Below are 17,958 nucleotides of genomic sequence, written 5' to 3' on the forward strand. Positions count from 1 at the left end.
GACTAAAGAGGACAAGGACAATCCAAGATGTTATCAGTGTTCAGTTCAGAAGCCTGTATCTGTATCTGATGGTATGGGGTTGCATGAGTGCGTGTGGCATGGGCTACTTACATATCTAGAAAGGCATCATCAATGCTGAAAACTATATTCAAGTTCTAGAACAACAAATGCTCCCTTCCAGATGTCGTCTCTTTCAGGAAAGACCTTGCATTTTCCAACATGACAATGCCAGACCACATACTGCATTAATTAAAACATCATGGCTGCATAGAAGGATTCGGGTACTGGAATGGCCAGCCTGCAGTCCAGATCTTTCATCCACAGAAAACATTTGACGCATCATAAAGAGGAAGATGCGACAGAAAAGACCTAATAAAGTTGAGCAACTAGAAGCCTGTATTTAACAAGAATGGGACAACATTCCTATTCCTAAACATGAGCAACTTGCCTCCTCAGTCCCCAGACGTTTGCAGACTGTTATAAAAGAAGAGTGGATGCCACACAGTGGTAAACATGGCCTTGTCTTTTTATGATGTGTTGGTGCCATAAAATTTGAAAATCAACTTATTTTTCCCTTAAAATGATACATTTTCTCAGTTTAAACATTTGATATGTCATCTATGTTTTATTCTGAATAAAATATTGAAATCTGAAATTTACACATCATTGCATTCTATTTTTATTCACAATTTGTACACCATCCCAACTTTTTTGGAATCGGGTTTGTGTGTTCTGTTTTTTTTTTTTTTTTTTTTTTTTTTTGTAGTTCCATTTTTCTATTAGTTTGAATAGTATGTGTCATTTAAAACATAAAACATTTCTCAGCACAATCTAGTAGCAGTGACTTTTGTTTTGTTAACTTACTATTATATATATATATATATATATATATATATATATATATATATATATATATATATATAAATGACATTACTGGTGCTAATGCCATGCTTTATCATCTGAGCTACGGGAACTAAAACTTCTTCTCTCTCCACACAGATAAAAGGAGCTTCAAATGTGCCTGCCGAGATTAGAGATTAGAGATCTATACACAGGTGAACATGATGAAAAGAAAGAGAGTGGCTCCAAAATCTCATGATAGACTGGAGTGATGCCATATTAGTCATTGTGCAAGATTAATGTAATACGCAGCACTTTGGACCTTGCATGCTTTGCATAGGGGAGAAAGTTTGGCCAACGCATTATATCAGAGACATGTTTCAAAAGGCTGACTAAAAGCATTTCAGCTTAATAAGGCACTTGGCTAGGGCCACCTCAGGAATAATGTCTAAATCAAAAAGAAGTAAAAAAGAACATTGAAGCAGGGTGGGCGAGCTAAAGAGAGATTCAGTAAAAAAGCCATGTGGGGGAAGAATGACCAGACTGAAAGATACAGTTGCCTTTGAGGTGAAACTGTTACTCATATGATAAGCCTTGATGGCTTTAGTCTCTTTACATTACTCTTCTTTTCTTCTTATTCTTCCTGTTTTATGGTGTGTAATAAAAACGTACAATGCAAGGGTATCAATAAATCACTGAAGAATAGATTCACACCATTCAAATAGAAGAATCTTGATCCATCTAGAATTCCAAAAGAAAGTTAGTTCATCCACAAATTTAAATGCTTTTAATGATTGCAGTGCCCATCTCAAACCCATGTGACTTTCTATCTTCCATAGAGGAAGGAAGAAAGGAAATTAGCATGCACAATACTGGCATACTCTGTGTTTATTAATTAAATGAGCAAGTTGCAATGTGATGTATGGCTGTGATTCGGCCATAGGCACGAGGCTGCAAGCTGATTTGCAGCCATATTGCAATGTTACTTATGTGATATTGCATTTATACAACAGTTCAACAATAAAATAAATGTAAATTCATAGAACCTAAATAAATAAATAAATAAATAAATAAAAACTTTTGAGCAGAACTACGTCCTTCTGCAACAGATTCAAATCTCAAGTTGACAGTTTAAAAGTTGAGCCCAAGCCTCGATTACTAATTGGAAAGTGTCACTTAGAACTAGAACTATTTAAAGCTCATTGTATTTGTAAAGTAGAGTGTTGTGAGAGAGAGATGGACTGAGTGTGATTACTTGCATCTGACACAGCATTCAGTCTTCAACTCAATCTCATTTTCACAATATTTCATTTGTTTAAATGTCCGTTGAGGAAAGCAATATCTCTATCGTACTAGTCTTTCATCTGTTAAGGGTGATTTCTGTTGACAGTGCTGCATCACGAGGTGTTGTTGAAAGTGTCTCCTCAAAATATTGCATGATTACAAAAAAAGTTGAAAAATGAAACAATGCCAATATTACAAAATATAACATTAAAAAGTGTATAAACCGAATAAAACATTGTCCAACAGCAACACCAGCGGTTAAAGTTACAGCAGACGTCTGTGTCTTCCTTGCCTCCCCTGAACCTGAGTTTTAACAGATACCCTAAAGCATGCTGTGAATTTGGTCAGGGTGGGGTGAGGGTAATCGAGAATGAATGGGGGGGAAGTCTTGTGAGAGGAAAAAAAAATTAATAAAATTAAAATAACCCATGTTAATTGCTACTGTTTTTAATGTTTATAACATATCTCTTTAGTTTCATTTTGATTTGTATACATAGTTCATGTGTGATACCTTGTGGTGAAAAACGTTATTACAATACTCAATAGAATGCAACAGGAAGCACGTAAAACAATAGAAGAAGTGTCGTTTTCTGTGATCTGCACTTTTCGATGCTGTCTAATCCTTGGAGTAGATACGAGTTATAAATTTCATATTGAAAATAATTGCAATGATGTGTTAGTTTAATTAAAAGCTGGTCATTATTAAGAAGTTTAGAGATTGATGTTTGATTCTGAAATATAGTACAATCTGACGGCTAATATGCTAAAAAAGTTGCATAGTCACATTTTTCTTCAAGGACATAATTCAGTTGCTTATTTTGTTTTTTATTTCTGTAGATGGATGTTTGTGAATGTGAAAATGTCCATGCTATTTTGTAAATCATTTTGTAATTTGTATTTTTGTGTTTCTTTCAGTTTTACAGTAAAGTAAAGTGTGCATCACATAAGCACAACGAAGAATCTGTGACTGACTCTTAACTTTTATAAAGAATATTTATTTGGATTTGAGACTTTAGTTTTTGCAACTTTACAAATCTTCTTTATGCACCAAGAAGCTCTATCTCAAGCTGTAACACTCCAAAGAGAAAGGTAAATTTGAAATCACATCATATGACCAGTTTAAAATCATACCGTATTTATTAAATCAACATTTGTTAAAACATTACCCATTAGGGGTGGATAATTGTATCAGCTGTTTATTATTAACACAACAATACATATTACCATTACAGATTTTAATAACCATTTCTATATAGATGATAAGTTTGTCTAGTGTTCTTATTAATATTTTTAGAATGCCTTTTGAAAATTTAACTACTGAATATAAATAATTAATTTTAATCTAATATTAAAATTTTTAACTAACTAATTTAACTACTAAATGACATAATATTTACAGTGTTTGTGTATTTTATTTAATTCTGGAAACTACTTGTTTTACAGATCTGTGTACTATTGTAAAATGCTACTGTTTTGACAGATTTCTTCAAAACTATTTTAATTTGTGTTCCGAAGATGAACAAAGGTCTTACAGGTGTAGAACAAATGAGGGTAAGTAATTAATCTTTTCATTTTTGTGTGACCTATCCCTTTAGACTCCGCCAATGTATCAACAGCATGTCATATGATTCACTTGCATCTAGCCAAAAACTGTGATAGGATAGTTGGCAGTACTATTAAATACGTATTTTAAATATATTTAATTAAAGTACTGCCAATTTCTGACCACTGATATACAGGTCCTTCTCAAAAGGAATTTTTTGAGATAGGAATTTTGGGTTTTCATGAGCTGTATGCCAAAATCATCAGTATTAAAACAATAAAAGCCCTGAAAGATTTCAGTTGGTGTGCAATGAATCTAAAATATATGAAAGTTTAATTTTTATCATTACATTATGGAAAATAATGAACTTTTTCACAATATGATAATTTTTTGAGAAGGACCTGTGTATATATATATATATATATATATATATATATATATATATATATATATATATATATATATATATATATATATATATATACACACTCCTGAACAAAATCTTAAGACCAGGGGATGCATTGCAAGTTTTACACATTTCGCACTAGTGGATCATAACCGGGTTGTAAGTGCTGCTTCAAAATGTTAAAAGAAGAAACAGGAGCAAGAGACAAAAATAAAGAGTAGGCAATTGATTGAAAACTGCATTTAAACTCCAACAGGTTGTTCATCAGCTGATCAAAAGTTTAAGACCATAGCCATAAAAAGGTTAAATCTGCACAAAAGTATGGCTTTCATGTCATTGTTCTTCAAGCAGTCATACTGTCAAGATCTCCTGATGACAAAGGCAAAAAGGCATTCTCTCTTTGAACGTGGCAGGATTGTTGAGTTGCACAAGCAAGGCCTCTCACAACGCGCCATCGCTGCTGAGGTTGGATGCAGTAAGACAGTCATTTTACATTTCTTTAAAAAATCCTGAGAGTTATGGGACAAAAAATCAAGTGGTAGACCCAAAAAGATTTCACCTGCACTGACCCGCAGGATCCGACAGGTTGTGCGTGAAGACACAGGTCGATCCTCGACCCAAATTAAGGCCCTTACTGATGCTGACTGCAGCCCAATAACCATAAGACGTCATCTGCTAGAGAGGGGCTTCAAGAACAAAAAAAAATGTCTTCAAAGGCCACGTCTCCTCCCACGACACAAACTTGCCCATTTGGAATTTGCAAGGGAGCACCAAACATGGGATACTGAAAGGTGGAAGAAAGTTTTATTCTCTGACGAAAAAAAAAAAAAAAAAAAAAAACCTGGACGGTTCTGATGGCTTCCAACGTTACTGGCATGAAAAGGAGATCCCACCTGAGATGTTTTCTACGGGGCACAGTGGAGGAGGCTCCATCATGCTGGGGTGCTTTTTCCTTCAATGGCAAAATGGACCTTCAGGTTGTGTAGGGGCATCAAACGGCGACTGGTTATGTGGATCTGTTGCAGCGGGCATCCCTCTTGACTGAGCGCCCCCATCTGTGCAGTAATGACTGGGTCTTTCAACAGGACAACGCTGCAATTCACAACGCCCGCCTGACAAAGGACTTCTTCCAGGAGAATAACATTGCTCTTTTGGACCATCTTTCCCCAGCTTTTAATGCAGCCAATTCCAACTGTTACTAGTTTTGAGGAGTTTCTGTCTTTAGTCTCCTCTTCAGCTGGTGAAATTAATATTAAATCGAATTTAAATCTGGGGATTGATTTGGGCAATTTAAGACTTTACATTTATTTGCCCTGATAAAGTCCTTGACTGAACTGGCAGGGTATTTTGGGTCATTGTCCTGATCCAATATGAAGTGCTTTCTAATGAGTTTGGTGGCATTTTCTTGCTAACCCTTTAAGTCATCATTAAAATTAAGAGGTCCTGTTCTAGGGACAGTCATGCATGCCCATGTCATGACACCACCTCCACCAAGCTTTACATAACAGGTTTTTGCTTTCCAATCACTTAGATAAAGGTTAATCTTTGTTTTATCGGTCCATCAACTCAGTTTCAAATCTCTACTGGCTCACATTTGTGAAGAATTTTGCCTTATTATTTTTGGTGCTGGTCAGAGGTTTGCATCTTGCCATATAGCTTCTGTATGTTGTGTCAAATTAGCTTTCTGGAGGTTGTTGGTGATTCTACAGACATGTATTTTAGGGTTCATTTTCACAGCTTTTATGATTTGTCTGTCATCAACTACTGTTGTTTTTCTCAGCCGATCAGGTTGTCTTTGGTTGCTGATGTCGCTGGTAGTTTCTAAACTCTTGATTTATCCATGCCCTTTTTTCTATAGTTCTAATTGACTTACTCTTTTCTTTTAGCATCCAAATTGGTTGCCTTTCTTCCATAGTCAGCTTCCCTGTCTTCACCCTGGTTTGTGTGTGTCATCATTGAATTCAAGGCTTAGAATGCAGACGCAATGGATATAACTGATAAGATATTTTCATTGCTTTTTAATATTTTAAGAATTAATGCAACATGACACAGCTGAATACTTAGGAAGACATGCTCACCCCCTTATGCTCACATAAGATAGGGAGATGAAACTCTAAAAGTGCTGATCTTCTTAGCTGGTAAAACATCTGCGTGTTGAATCACCCAGTAATAAAATGTGACATTTCGTAGTTTTGTCTTACATTCATCATTTAATCATATTTACATATTTCTTGACTCCACAGCAAAGAGAACAATTTTGTCTTTACTGTTCCAATACTTATGGAGGGCACTGTACATATATATATATATATATATATATATATATATATATATATATATATATATATATATATATATATATATATATATATATATACTAGTGGTGGGCCGTTATCAGCGTTAACGTACTGCGTTAACGCGAGACTCTTATCGGGCGATAAAAAAAGACTGAACCGAGCTCACTTCTGCAAAGTTCTCCTCAAAGTCCCTCCTGCACCGGAACGAACAAATACAAATCGCAGTTTGAAAACAAACAACAAGATGTGAAAGAGCCCGATTCAGTACTCGCAGTGTTCTGGTGTTCAGGGCTCACACAGAGAAAGGCGTCTCGAAACGCAAAAAATAAGCGTTTTCAAGTGTTTCGATCAAAACACTTGAACATCTAATTTGCTTATTTTTGCTCTAGTGCCGACAAATACATACAAAATATGTCAAAATATCCACCTTGGAAATTATGCTAAAAAAAACTGTCAGTTATTTCTCAAGTGAAAGTAAACAGTTGAGGAAAAAAATGGGATGTGTATTATATTCGATGCGTTCATCGTCTCTTAAAGTGACCGCGCCTAATTTAGCTACTGGCTGCTGTAATGTTAATCCAAGAAAAACCCTTACAAAAAACAACTGCAGTATATTGAAGTACAACTGCAGTAAAACTGCAGTACAAAGCAGTTTAACTGCAGTATAATTAAGCACAGCCGTAGATTTGCAGTATAATGGCAGTACAGCTGCAGTACATTGAAGTACGACAGCAGTAAAACTACAGTAAATGTTAGTACATCTGCAGTCAAATGAAGTACAACTGTAGTTTTCCAATATAATGAAGTACTGAAATGCAGGTATAAACCTACACTCATACTACATTACTGCAACTGTGGTAACAGTAGGCTACTACTGTACAGAAAGTAAAAGCTATGGACCACTGTAACATTAACCCTTAAGCTATCTTAAATAATAATAATAATAATAATAAAAGTTGTCTTAATCTAAATGGCATGAGACTTGGTGACTTTGTGGACACTTGCTGACAATTCAATTCTTCATATAAAATCAATAAAACACAACAATTAAGATATAGCCAATGCATAAAAGATGCAAATGGTTTGTGTAAATTTATATGGAGTTCTCAAAATTCATGGGTAAATATACAGAATATTTTTTTTTATTATATTTGTACTAAGGATGCAATAATATAAATTATTTACCCAAAGTATTCATTTTCTCCTCGTCACATTTTGCATTGAGATACTGTCACAATAAATCTGAATCTGATTATTTGTTAATCTCGTTAGTAATTATTTTAAATAAGCAAGTACACATGTGATTTTCAATTAATGTTTATTTGTATTGCATTTTGTACTTTTTATACATATATACATATCATTTGTCACATTCTGAGATTGAAATATGCAGTTAATACAAGAAATATATTTATATTGAGTTATTCTAATGAATAGATGGGTAAGCATACACAATTGCAATTTTACTAAATTTGTACTAATGATTAATCCATAAACATTCTTTTCTCAAAGCATTAATTTGCTCCTCCTCACATAGTACACTGAGATACTACAGTAAATCAAATTCTGCTTATTTTTTAATCTCTTTCATATGTGTTTGGTAGGGGCAAAATGACAAGCCCATCTGGTCTTTTTACAATTTCTATACATTTGTTTGTTACTTCAGATGGAAGTACTGCCTTGTAGCCTGCACAGAATGTGACATTAAGTATGTGAGAATCCATGCAAACATACTCTGTTCGCTTTTTGTGAAAGGCTTGAATTTGATTTGTTAACCTTACCAGTAAAACTGGTTGTCTGGGGGTGGCCTGTGTTTGAACAACAATGATGTGTTCAATTTTTGCAACCTGTTGGCCAATGGTTACCAAGGAATTACATCTGGAGTATTTTGAGTCATACTGATCAGTGGAGTAGAGTGTCCCATCACAAACAAACCTCTGAAAGTAGGTGGCTTGATTTTGTTCTGTATGAATTCCAGAATCCTGTAGTAGGATGTGCTGAGACATTGGTAGCTCCTTCACCTGACCATGACCAAAAAAATTGCAGCTACTGACCTGTGCAACGTTTTTGCACAAGGAATAACCCCGAAGTGCTGATGAAACGTATTCATGTGCCAGGGAGTCTTCTGCAATGTAAATTCTAGTTAATCTTTTTAGCTCCTTTAGTCTTGCTAGATTTTGAGCTATTTGCAATGGTAAATGTTGTGTTCCATTGAAAAGTTTGAGCAGTCTACCATTATGTCCTTCAAAGACGAATGTTGACGTCAAGGACAAAGGTCCATGTCTTCTGACACTCTCAGCTAAGTGGGTGAGGAGATGAATGTTGTAAGACACTTCTTGCTTTCCATACAGAGACTCGGTTAGAAGTACAAACTCACAAAGAGCCATATGAGCCTTGTCGATGTTCACATGTGAAATATGTGAACTAGTTAGCAGATAAACTGCAAAGGCTAGTAGCATCCAGTGGTGGAAATACTGTGTCGGGATTAAACCCATCAGTATAAATGGAGAGATTAAAAGAAATGTTCTCCACTCACTTCCTTTCCATTTTTGCCGTTCTTTTACAGATCGTGGCAGACGGGTTATCTCGCTAGGTGGCCTGACTGATTTCAAACGTTTGTCTATCTCTTTCAAGACACATGGATTTTTGACGTTTACTTCTGGCACTTTGTTGTCAAACCACAAGCCTGTTATTTGCCGCACTACTCCAAGAAGTACACTATGTAAATAGTCTGGAACAAAACTTTCTGCCATGTCAAAACACTGTAATGTGGTCAAAAGACTTGGTCCTTTAACACCATTGACTGGGTTATTTACAGAGGCCAGTTCTGCATCATGGATCATGCCTTCATGTGTTCTCAGACTTGGAATGGGTACTGAGAGTGGGTAGACCCTGGTAAACCCATCACCCTTTTCCACTCTCTCTCCAGAATGAGTGCAAAAATTACAGCCATGTGCCCCATTAAACTGGTTGATATTCTGCACTGGAGCCCTTGCAACAGAGTCAACACTGCATAGAATTGCAGCAACTTTTGAACATTCGTAAGTTTTTGTCAAAGTGTTGTGCCACACAACACCCTCAGATTCTAAAGATCTGCACTCTTCAATGAATGGTTTAAGAAAGCTTTCCATTTTTGGCTTGGTTTGCCCAAACCAGAGTGCAGGCACCAACACAAAGTTTTTTCGTTCGGAAGGAGGGACTTCATTTATGGTACACTGAATTGGCCACATTGAATAGCTTGAAGAGTTAAACACTGGGACACCATCTGTATTCCATGTCAAAGATATATTTCCCTGCTCTGTCAGCATTGGAATTCTCTTATACAGTGTACCATCACTGATATCTTGGATGCAATCAGAGTTGTTTGTCTGTGATAGTTTTTCATTTAGTTTGTGATTTTCAAAAAGATTTTTAATTTCATCTCTCAAGGGGGTGTACATAAAATAATAGCCTTTACTCAGATGTTCTGATACTTTGCATTCTGTATCACACATTGGACATAGTACACTTTCGACATCTAATATGCCAATGTAAGCCCCACAGTCAGGATTCAGACAATAGTGATGTAACTGCCAGCTGGCTGTGTCAAAAGCACGCTTGAACAGGTAGTTGGTGGAGGGTAAACTATTTTCAGGGAGAAGCATCTGCAGCAGATGCAGTAAATCTTGACTTCCTGCTTTGGTCACATGGTGGCGTAGCATGTAGCCCAGAAGTGCAGTTAGACTTTCCCCTTTTGAAAGTTTGGCTCCAGGATACAAAGGCTGGTCTCCATCAATGACACAAGTGGTGGTTCTGATATTTCCATCCTCAAGATTGGAACTGCTTTGCTAGAGATTAAAAATGAGAAGGAAATAAATGTATGTATGGTCATTTAAAGTCATTTTACATTCCAGTTGTCCAAATTACTCATGCATAACTTTCAGAAAACAGTGCTGCCAGTGCTTTACTGTAAAATCAAATGTACTGTGAATTTAAATACAGCGATGAAGTGTAAAATAGTCAAATATACCAATTGAAACAAGTTATTATCACTTAAATATTTAGTTCATTGCACTAAGTAGAAAAATTTTAATGTGTGAACTCAATCGATCAGGAGAGTTGAACTGAAGTGTTTTATGATTAATTCATTGCTTTAATACTCAAGTTAAATACACTTAAATTAATAATATAATATAAATATTAGTTGTTAAATTTGAATGGTTGGCACAATCGGTTTTCTGAAATTAAATGTTATCCTCCATGGGATTATTCGGTAACATAATTTATTTTCAACTTTTTATTCAATCTGTATGATTGTAAATACATATTAATAAAGGATAACTTCATCATAAAAAGGAAGGCTTAAAAAATAATTGTTTCATTTAGACACTGTCCATGGATGTGCTTGACCAGTTGGCTAAATGTACTTTATAGCACATTTGCATAACAAGCAAACATGTCCTTTATTAGACTATACCCTACCTCTTCATTGCTCAACCAATGTGTGTTTTGCTCTTCGTCTTCTATATCACCACCTGATATGTCATCTGGCTGAAGAAAAATGTAAATGACCATTAGGCTTACAAAAAATATTAAATAAAATGGTAAACTGTTAAAGGATTGGTAACACTTTACAGTAAGATCTTTGTTAACTAACCATGAGCAATACATTTGTTTATTTTTTAATACAAATATAGCGGTTAATTGTTTGCTCAGTGTATTAACTAATGGTAATAAATACAACATTTTATTTTAATAATGTATTAGTAAATGTTGAAATTAACTAAGATTAATACATGCTGTAGAAGTCTATTGCCCATTCTTAGTTCATGTTAACTAATAAAACCTTATTGTAAAGTGCTACCAATTGATTGACTGCATGGTTGGCATACAATCAAAATGAAATAAATAAATATGATTAAAATAAAATATATATATATAAAATCAAGAGCAAACTAAATATTTTGTAATACCTCAGTGAGTTGCCTAGCTGCCTCTTCTCTGCAGAGCAGTTGTGTGTCTTCCTCAGACTCAGCATCAACTCGGTTCTCTGTGTGTGTCTAAAGTAAAAAACTAAATTACCTTTAAGCCAGTTGTGTAATGTCTCCATGTATTGCAAAATGTGTATTATTATAATGAATAATAATTAAAAATACTGTTAAATAATATTAAGGGAACTGAATTAGAGGTTATATTGGCTAAGATGTATTTATTTAATTGAACTTTGACTTGATTTATTTTACCTGAGGTGACAGGCTTGCAACATCACCTTCCCTATTTCTCCGCACACTTGTGCTTCTGTGGGGTTCTTCTTCATCATCTTCCAGAAATATTTTATACTTGTTTCTTCTGGGATTTTTTTTCTTGTGAATATAGTCATCTTCTAAAAAAGATTTGTATTTTTTTCGCCTGTCGGACATTTCACCCTCATAGATAATTAGCACGCGCGTGACTAGATATTCTTCGCGCGTTCGTTGCCCTGACAACGAGTCTCGAGAGCAACTGATACTTGATGAGCAAACTGTCAGTCAGCGTCCTACGTTCGCTCAGGATGGACATGAAATACGTTTTGGTAGATTTTTTCACAGACAACACCGTTCATATATGTGAACTTTCACAAATAAAACACAAAAATATGTCAAAACTACACCCCGAGGCCATTCACAAGTGGAACAAAGATGAGGAAGCATATGTTTACTGGAAGAAAACTTCGTCAGGCGAGCTGCAGCGTTGGCCTTGTCGAGTCATCCAGTTTAGTGGTGAGTAGGCTATAATTTCCTCTTATCTTTGGTTATTTAATTTAGAGAGCTGTACAAATACTTTTATTTATCTTTTATTCAAACACAGTTGAGAAAATAGGGGGAAACGCTGCTTACGTACTGATTTGTAGCGCACGCGCAGGTGCGCAATTAAAGCACGAGCACAGCCTCGCGAGGACTGATCAACACAGACCTCGAGTCTGATTGAAAGACAAAACAATGTTGTTTTTTTGGAGGTGATACATTCACTGTCATGTTTTAGTTATACAGTTACCAGAAGTAAACTGACCATTTATGGGATCCATTTTATTGCGTTGGAAAGATATTAATTTCAAAGTGAGACTGATTAATCGTAGGCTATCATTAAAATCTCACTCCAACCAGTTACGTACAATCCTTTGTGAATAGACAAATGTATTAAGCTATCATTGAAGCTCAATAATTAAAATATAAAAACTTATGAAAAAAAAAAAATTATAATAATGGAATAAACAAAACTGCACTGAATGTCTTTTTTTTTTTTTTTTTTAGGAGAGCGTCAGCCCTTAATTGACTTGAGAAAAAAAAATTGAAAATGGCTGTGACTTTGACAGTATACCCCTCTTTGCAACAGAGGAAACATTAGGAAAGGGTAGAAGAGAGAAAGTAAAAAGGTCCTCAACAGATGTTGGCGAGACTTCATTTCTGGACCTGGTAAATGGATAAAAAGAATTTCACATTCTAACTCAAATGTCAACCTGATTTTAGATAGTATTTAAATGAGATCAAGAAATCCAGTTACATGTAGGCCTAGTCCTGTGTATTTTATACATGTACTAAATGCACTGTAGACAAGCATTTATGTTTAATAGTTACATTTTTCTGGGATACTTTTTTATTGTGTGATTTCTATTTTCAGGAAAATGCACCGGTAACCAAAAAAAAAGAAAAAGACCAAAAACATCATTCAACAGAAGATTATGGCTGCGGTGAAACAAAGCTGCACTCAAATAAATGTCAGCAGGAAACTACTTTATTTTATCTTTTGTAAACTATAACTTTACAGCTAGAATACATAATAACTGATATTGTACTTCAGGAACCAAGACCTGCCGTGGGAGTGCTGAAGGATTCAAGTGTACCAAGTCCTTCGTCTCCTCAGCCATGTAAGAGGTCAGACATGGCTGAAGAGATCAAAGAGTTAAAAAATGAAATTAAAGAGCTTAAAGAAGATTTAAAATATGAGCGTCGCTTCAGGATAAAAGCAGAGAGAGAGCTGAGGGAGTGGAAAGGTAATGAAATCTAGCTATAGTGCAGCAATTGTTCTCAATCTTCTTCAGTATATATAATATCATATTCTTTTTGAATACTCGATTCTGATTGGCTGGAAGGTGTGCATTAAACAATGAATGCACAGGTTACAAGTCAGTTGAATCACTGTTCTAAATTAATGTGCTGCTTTTATTGTAGGACACACACACACACACACACATACACTCACACACAGGCAGTCACTCGCAAAAAGAGATCTTGCAATGATCTCACACGCAGAAATATCAAAAGTAACCGAAAAGTAACCTGGTCTGTCCTGTCTGTCAGTGAGTGCGTTGTCAGTCTCTTCTCTGCTACGCAATGTATTTTTCCTTGCGTAAGAACATGGAAGGTCATGAGAGCAGTGTAGCTTGTCAGGCATAGCGACAGTAACTAAGGGGGGTGGGTCTTTGCGAACTGACAATTAAAGTGACAGCTTCATTAGGAAAATGCTGTGCCTGATGAAAAGGAACACTCCACTTTTTTTTCTTTTTTTTTTTTGGAAATAGGCTAATTTTTCAACTCCCCATTTATCCTGACCACGACTGTATTTATCAATTCATATTAATATTTTTCCCAATTATTTTATTTTGATTTTAGATTAGAATATTGAATGAAAGACCAAGAGGATAAATGGTGCCAATAGATGTGGAGGGCACTGTAAAGGTTTTGTGGATTGTGAACATGATTGTGTCATTCTGCTTTTTTCCAGAAATGCATGCTGTTGTGCAGGAGCTAAAAGGCACAGTAGGAGAAATAAAGATGTGCATTTCAAAGCACAAGCCTGACACTCTGCAGACCTCATCTTCTCAAAACATCTGTTCTCAAACTCAAGAACCATGCTCTGCTCAAGGAAGTAAGCAGGTAAGTAGGTCCCAATTATACAGTTATTGTATTGTATTCCATTTTCTGTCAGAATTTTCAATTCTGGCTAGAAGGTGTGTTAAAATCTACCTCTTTCACTTAACACAACTTGTGGTTGCTGATGTTGTTTTTAACTCTGTACTGGGCAAAGTATTTGGATTTTTCTCTGTAGCTTTATAATTTATTCTAAAAGGCATTTCTGAGCCATTTTGTTTTAGATTGTAGTCTATCACTGTGGCGGTCAACTTTTTTTCAATTCTTTTACTTTTTCAGAAAAGAAAACAATTTGTTCTCTGCTGTTCCCCACTAGGTAGTCGATTACATCAATTTGGGGGAGGGGGTGCGGATCAAGAGAAGCCAGTTTGATAGGATCAACACCCAAGATTTTAAAAAATTTACCAGCGAGCTTTTCCTTGTAACCTTTGGGCGAGAAACTCTTGCCACTCACTCTCTAAATGGAAGAAAGGCACCCAATGCAGAGACCAGCAAGGAGGCACTTCCAGCTCACACAGTGTCCGTCTTAATAGGTAACTCTTCATGTATTTCTACAGACTAGCTCTGCTGTGAAAGAGAATTTGGAATTTTTATCAGTTGCTTTATTATTTATTTGTCAAACAATTTAGTTTGTTTCATTCCATGTATATAATTAGTTGTTTATAGTAAATTTGTAAGTATTTTCGAATTGTTATATTAATAGCTTTCAGAATTAGGTGAGTATTAAATCAAGATTTATCTCCCATTTTAAATAGCATGTGATCTTTTGTCATCAAATGATAATAAAAGACTTAATTAATTGCAAATTTAAAAACTCTGGAGTGGAATTAAAACACATTTGATACTCACATGCTCTTAAGCCCTCTATGCCTTTTACATTTAAATTCTTAACATTTAAAAAAATGCATAAAAAAATAAACACTTAAATTCAATTATTTTTTTACAATTATTAAATAATTGTTGATAAACTGTATACATATGGAAAAGGTTTTTTTTTTTTTACATAACCAACTATTTTCAGATGTTAAATTATATAAATAAAGAAAAAATATCAAAAAGATAAATCATATCAGTTAGCATATGATTCAAGTTTTAGTACTTCTCCAGTGACTGCTATATCCCAGATAACTTAAGAACAACATATTTACCTTGCCTAATAAAAAGTAAAGTTTCAACAACAGAAATCATGATTTTCCATGAAGTGGGTTTTGCTCTATATGTGAGCGTAATGAGACCACTTCCCCATGTGTTTTTCATTGTATTAATGCATTAGATTTGAGTAACAATTCCTATGAAGCCTGTACTTATCATTTTGTATTATCCTATAAAAAAACATAACAACAGTAATAATACATTATAATGCTTACCTATTTGTGGTCATAACGTTTAAGAGTGCATAACACCAGCCTTTATAATGCATTATATAAACAAATAAACGTATAAACAACCTTATAATAACTGTTATATCTTCTCATGGGTAATAGCAATAATATTAATAATAATTACTTATTTGTGGTAATAACCATTAAGAGTAATACTGTTTATAACACACAATGAACAATTTAATTCACTTATACAATAATGGATTATATAGCCCATAGTTTCCTTTATTTTGCTTACCCAAGACTCATATCTTGACATTGTTGACATTGAAGATCCGCACAGTATCATTTTACATCTAATGAGTCTCTTTATCTGCTGAAAGTAAAGCGACAATAACAAATTTTAAAGATCTAAAGCACTTAACAATGTGCTCATGATATTTATAAGTAGTCTTTGTCTGCTTTAACAAGCCAGAACTATCCCTTTTAACTCACTGGAAACTCTTTTACATTTAAAAATACAATGTTGTAACTTAAGTCAACAAAGTCAAGATACAGTATGACTCTTGGGAAAACAAAATATATGAAACTATGGGATATATAATCCATTATTACAAGTGAATAAAATTATAAATAGTCATACTCTTAACACTTTTAACCACAAATAAGTATTATTACTATTGTTACGATTATCATTGAGACGATATAACACATTATAAAGTTGTTTATAAGGCATTATGCATGCATTATAATACAATAAAAATACACTTTTAATGCATTATAAATACAGGCTTCATAAAAAAAAGTGTTATGCATAATGTGTAATGCATTAAAACAAATGACAAACAACCAATTTCAGATGTAACAACCAATCTGCAAATATAATGCATTTTAACTTTAATAACAATTACTTATGAAAATATATAATGCAATATAATGTGCATTATGAACACCTTAATTATGTATTATACATAAATGCTTTAAGAAGTAAAGTGTTACCTTAACTTAATTTACTTGAAATGTTCATAGCCATTAATGCTGACCAGTATGCCATTACAAATGAATTAGGGAACAGTATGAATAGTTACCCCAAACATTTGGTGAAACCACAATGCAAAATTCAGTTTAAGCATACTATATGCTATATGTTATTATATGTTGTAGACAGTAACTGAAACTTGATAGTTTTTCTGAATCTTTTTTTTTTCTTTTCTTTTTCAGACTATATCCAAAAGAAATTCAGTGTGTCTTTATCTGATGTAAAGGCAGTCATAAGAACCAAGCTTAACAACGAGGACAAGCTATTCAAAAAACGAAACCTTCCTGAGTAATGAAAATAGACTATAAAGTGTTTATTTGCAAATGATTAATTTATTAATTTAGTTTCTAACTCTCAGCCGGTTATTTAAAGTTTAAATAAATAAAAAAATGTATTGTTAAATTGCAGATTCACTGTTGTTTTGTACATAAATTAATATATGTGTGAAAATAAAACTATTTTCTGGATAACCCGGTTGTATCTGTACAGCACTTTATTAGTACTTGTACTTTAGTTGTAATCTTTATTTTAGTACTACTGCAGTTGTACTGCAGTTTAGAAATACTTCAGCTGTACTGCATCTGCTCCAATAGATCTAAAGTACTAGTAAAATAATACTGTGATACAGATTCAGTACAGCTGAAGTACTTCTAAAATACAACTGCAGTACAACTGCAGTAGTACTACAATACAAAAGTAAAACTTCAGACTTCTTTTTTTTTACAGTAATACTGCAATATTGCAGTTTTTTCGTGTCCAAAAAACTGCATTTTTCTACATGTAACAAAAACTGTAGTATTACTTCTAAAAAACTGCAGTAATTTTTTGTAAGGGAAGAAAATGAAAATCACTCACTGCTCTTGACTACTTTGTAGTTTTAACAGTCAAACCAAAAATTATTCAGACACCAGATATATTTTTTTATATATATAGCAAAACTGTAATAATGTGAGAAATGTTGAAGGTGTCTGAATAAATGCAGGTTTCATTGTATATTTCATTTTTACATTGAAGACTATCCAGTGCTTTTTTTACATTTAATTATTTAGTTTCTGTACCTTGACACCTACAAACTTGAAAAAAACTTAAACATTGTGTAAATAGCACAAATAAATAAAAATAAACTAACATACAATTTCAAACAGGGCCCACTGGTACAACCTTCACCGGGTCCCCGCTTGTGCAATGTGGAATTCGTTTACAGCTTTTTCAATCAGTTTGTGATGCATTTTGGAAACAGGAGTGTTAAAGGGTGTTAAAACCACTCTTCTTTGCAGAAGTTCAGTTAAATTTGATGGTGACTGTTTGTGGACTGCAGTCTTTCACAGATATTCAATGGGG

The 17,958-nt window shown here is 34.2% G+C and overlaps 2 protein-coding genes across 2 annotated transcripts; one reads left to right on the forward strand and one right to left on the reverse strand.

Annotated features, from left to right (window-relative positions):
• Positions 1-7,898: 7,898 nt before the first annotated feature.
• On the reverse strand, positions 7,899-11,790 carry LOC113101459 (uncharacterized). Its single transcript, XM_026265652.1, has 4 exons — positions 11,593-11,790; positions 11,323-11,409; positions 10,832-10,900; positions 7,899-10,197 (listed from the first exon to the last, which is right to left on the reverse strand). Exons 1-4 carry the CDS (start codon positions 11,767-11,769, stop codon positions 7,948-7,950), a joined length of 2,583 nt encoding a protein of 860 aa, XP_026121437.1. The 5' UTR covers positions 11,770-11,790; the 3' UTR covers positions 7,899-7,947.
• A 131-nt stretch (positions 11,791-11,921) lies between these two features.
• LOC113107045 (uncharacterized) lies at positions 11,922-16,909 on the forward strand. Its single transcript, XM_026269227.1, has 7 exons — positions 11,922-12,108; positions 12,640-12,801; positions 13,007-13,103; positions 13,187-13,379; positions 14,111-14,262; positions 14,573-14,789; positions 16,800-16,909. The coding sequence occupies exons 3-7, from the start codon at positions 13,068-13,070 to the stop codon at positions 16,907-16,909; spliced, it is 708 nt and encodes a 235-aa protein (XP_026125012.1). The 5' UTR covers positions 11,922-12,108; positions 12,640-12,801; positions 13,007-13,067.
• Positions 16,910-17,958: the final 1,049 nt, after the last annotated feature.

Source organism: Carassius auratus, chromosome 1 (genome assembly GCF_003368295.1).
Source record: "Carassius auratus strain Wakin chromosome 1, ASM336829v1, whole genome shotgun sequence".
In the NCBI taxonomy this organism is placed as follows: Eukaryota; Metazoa; Chordata; class Actinopteri; order Cypriniformes; family Cyprinidae; genus Carassius; species Carassius auratus.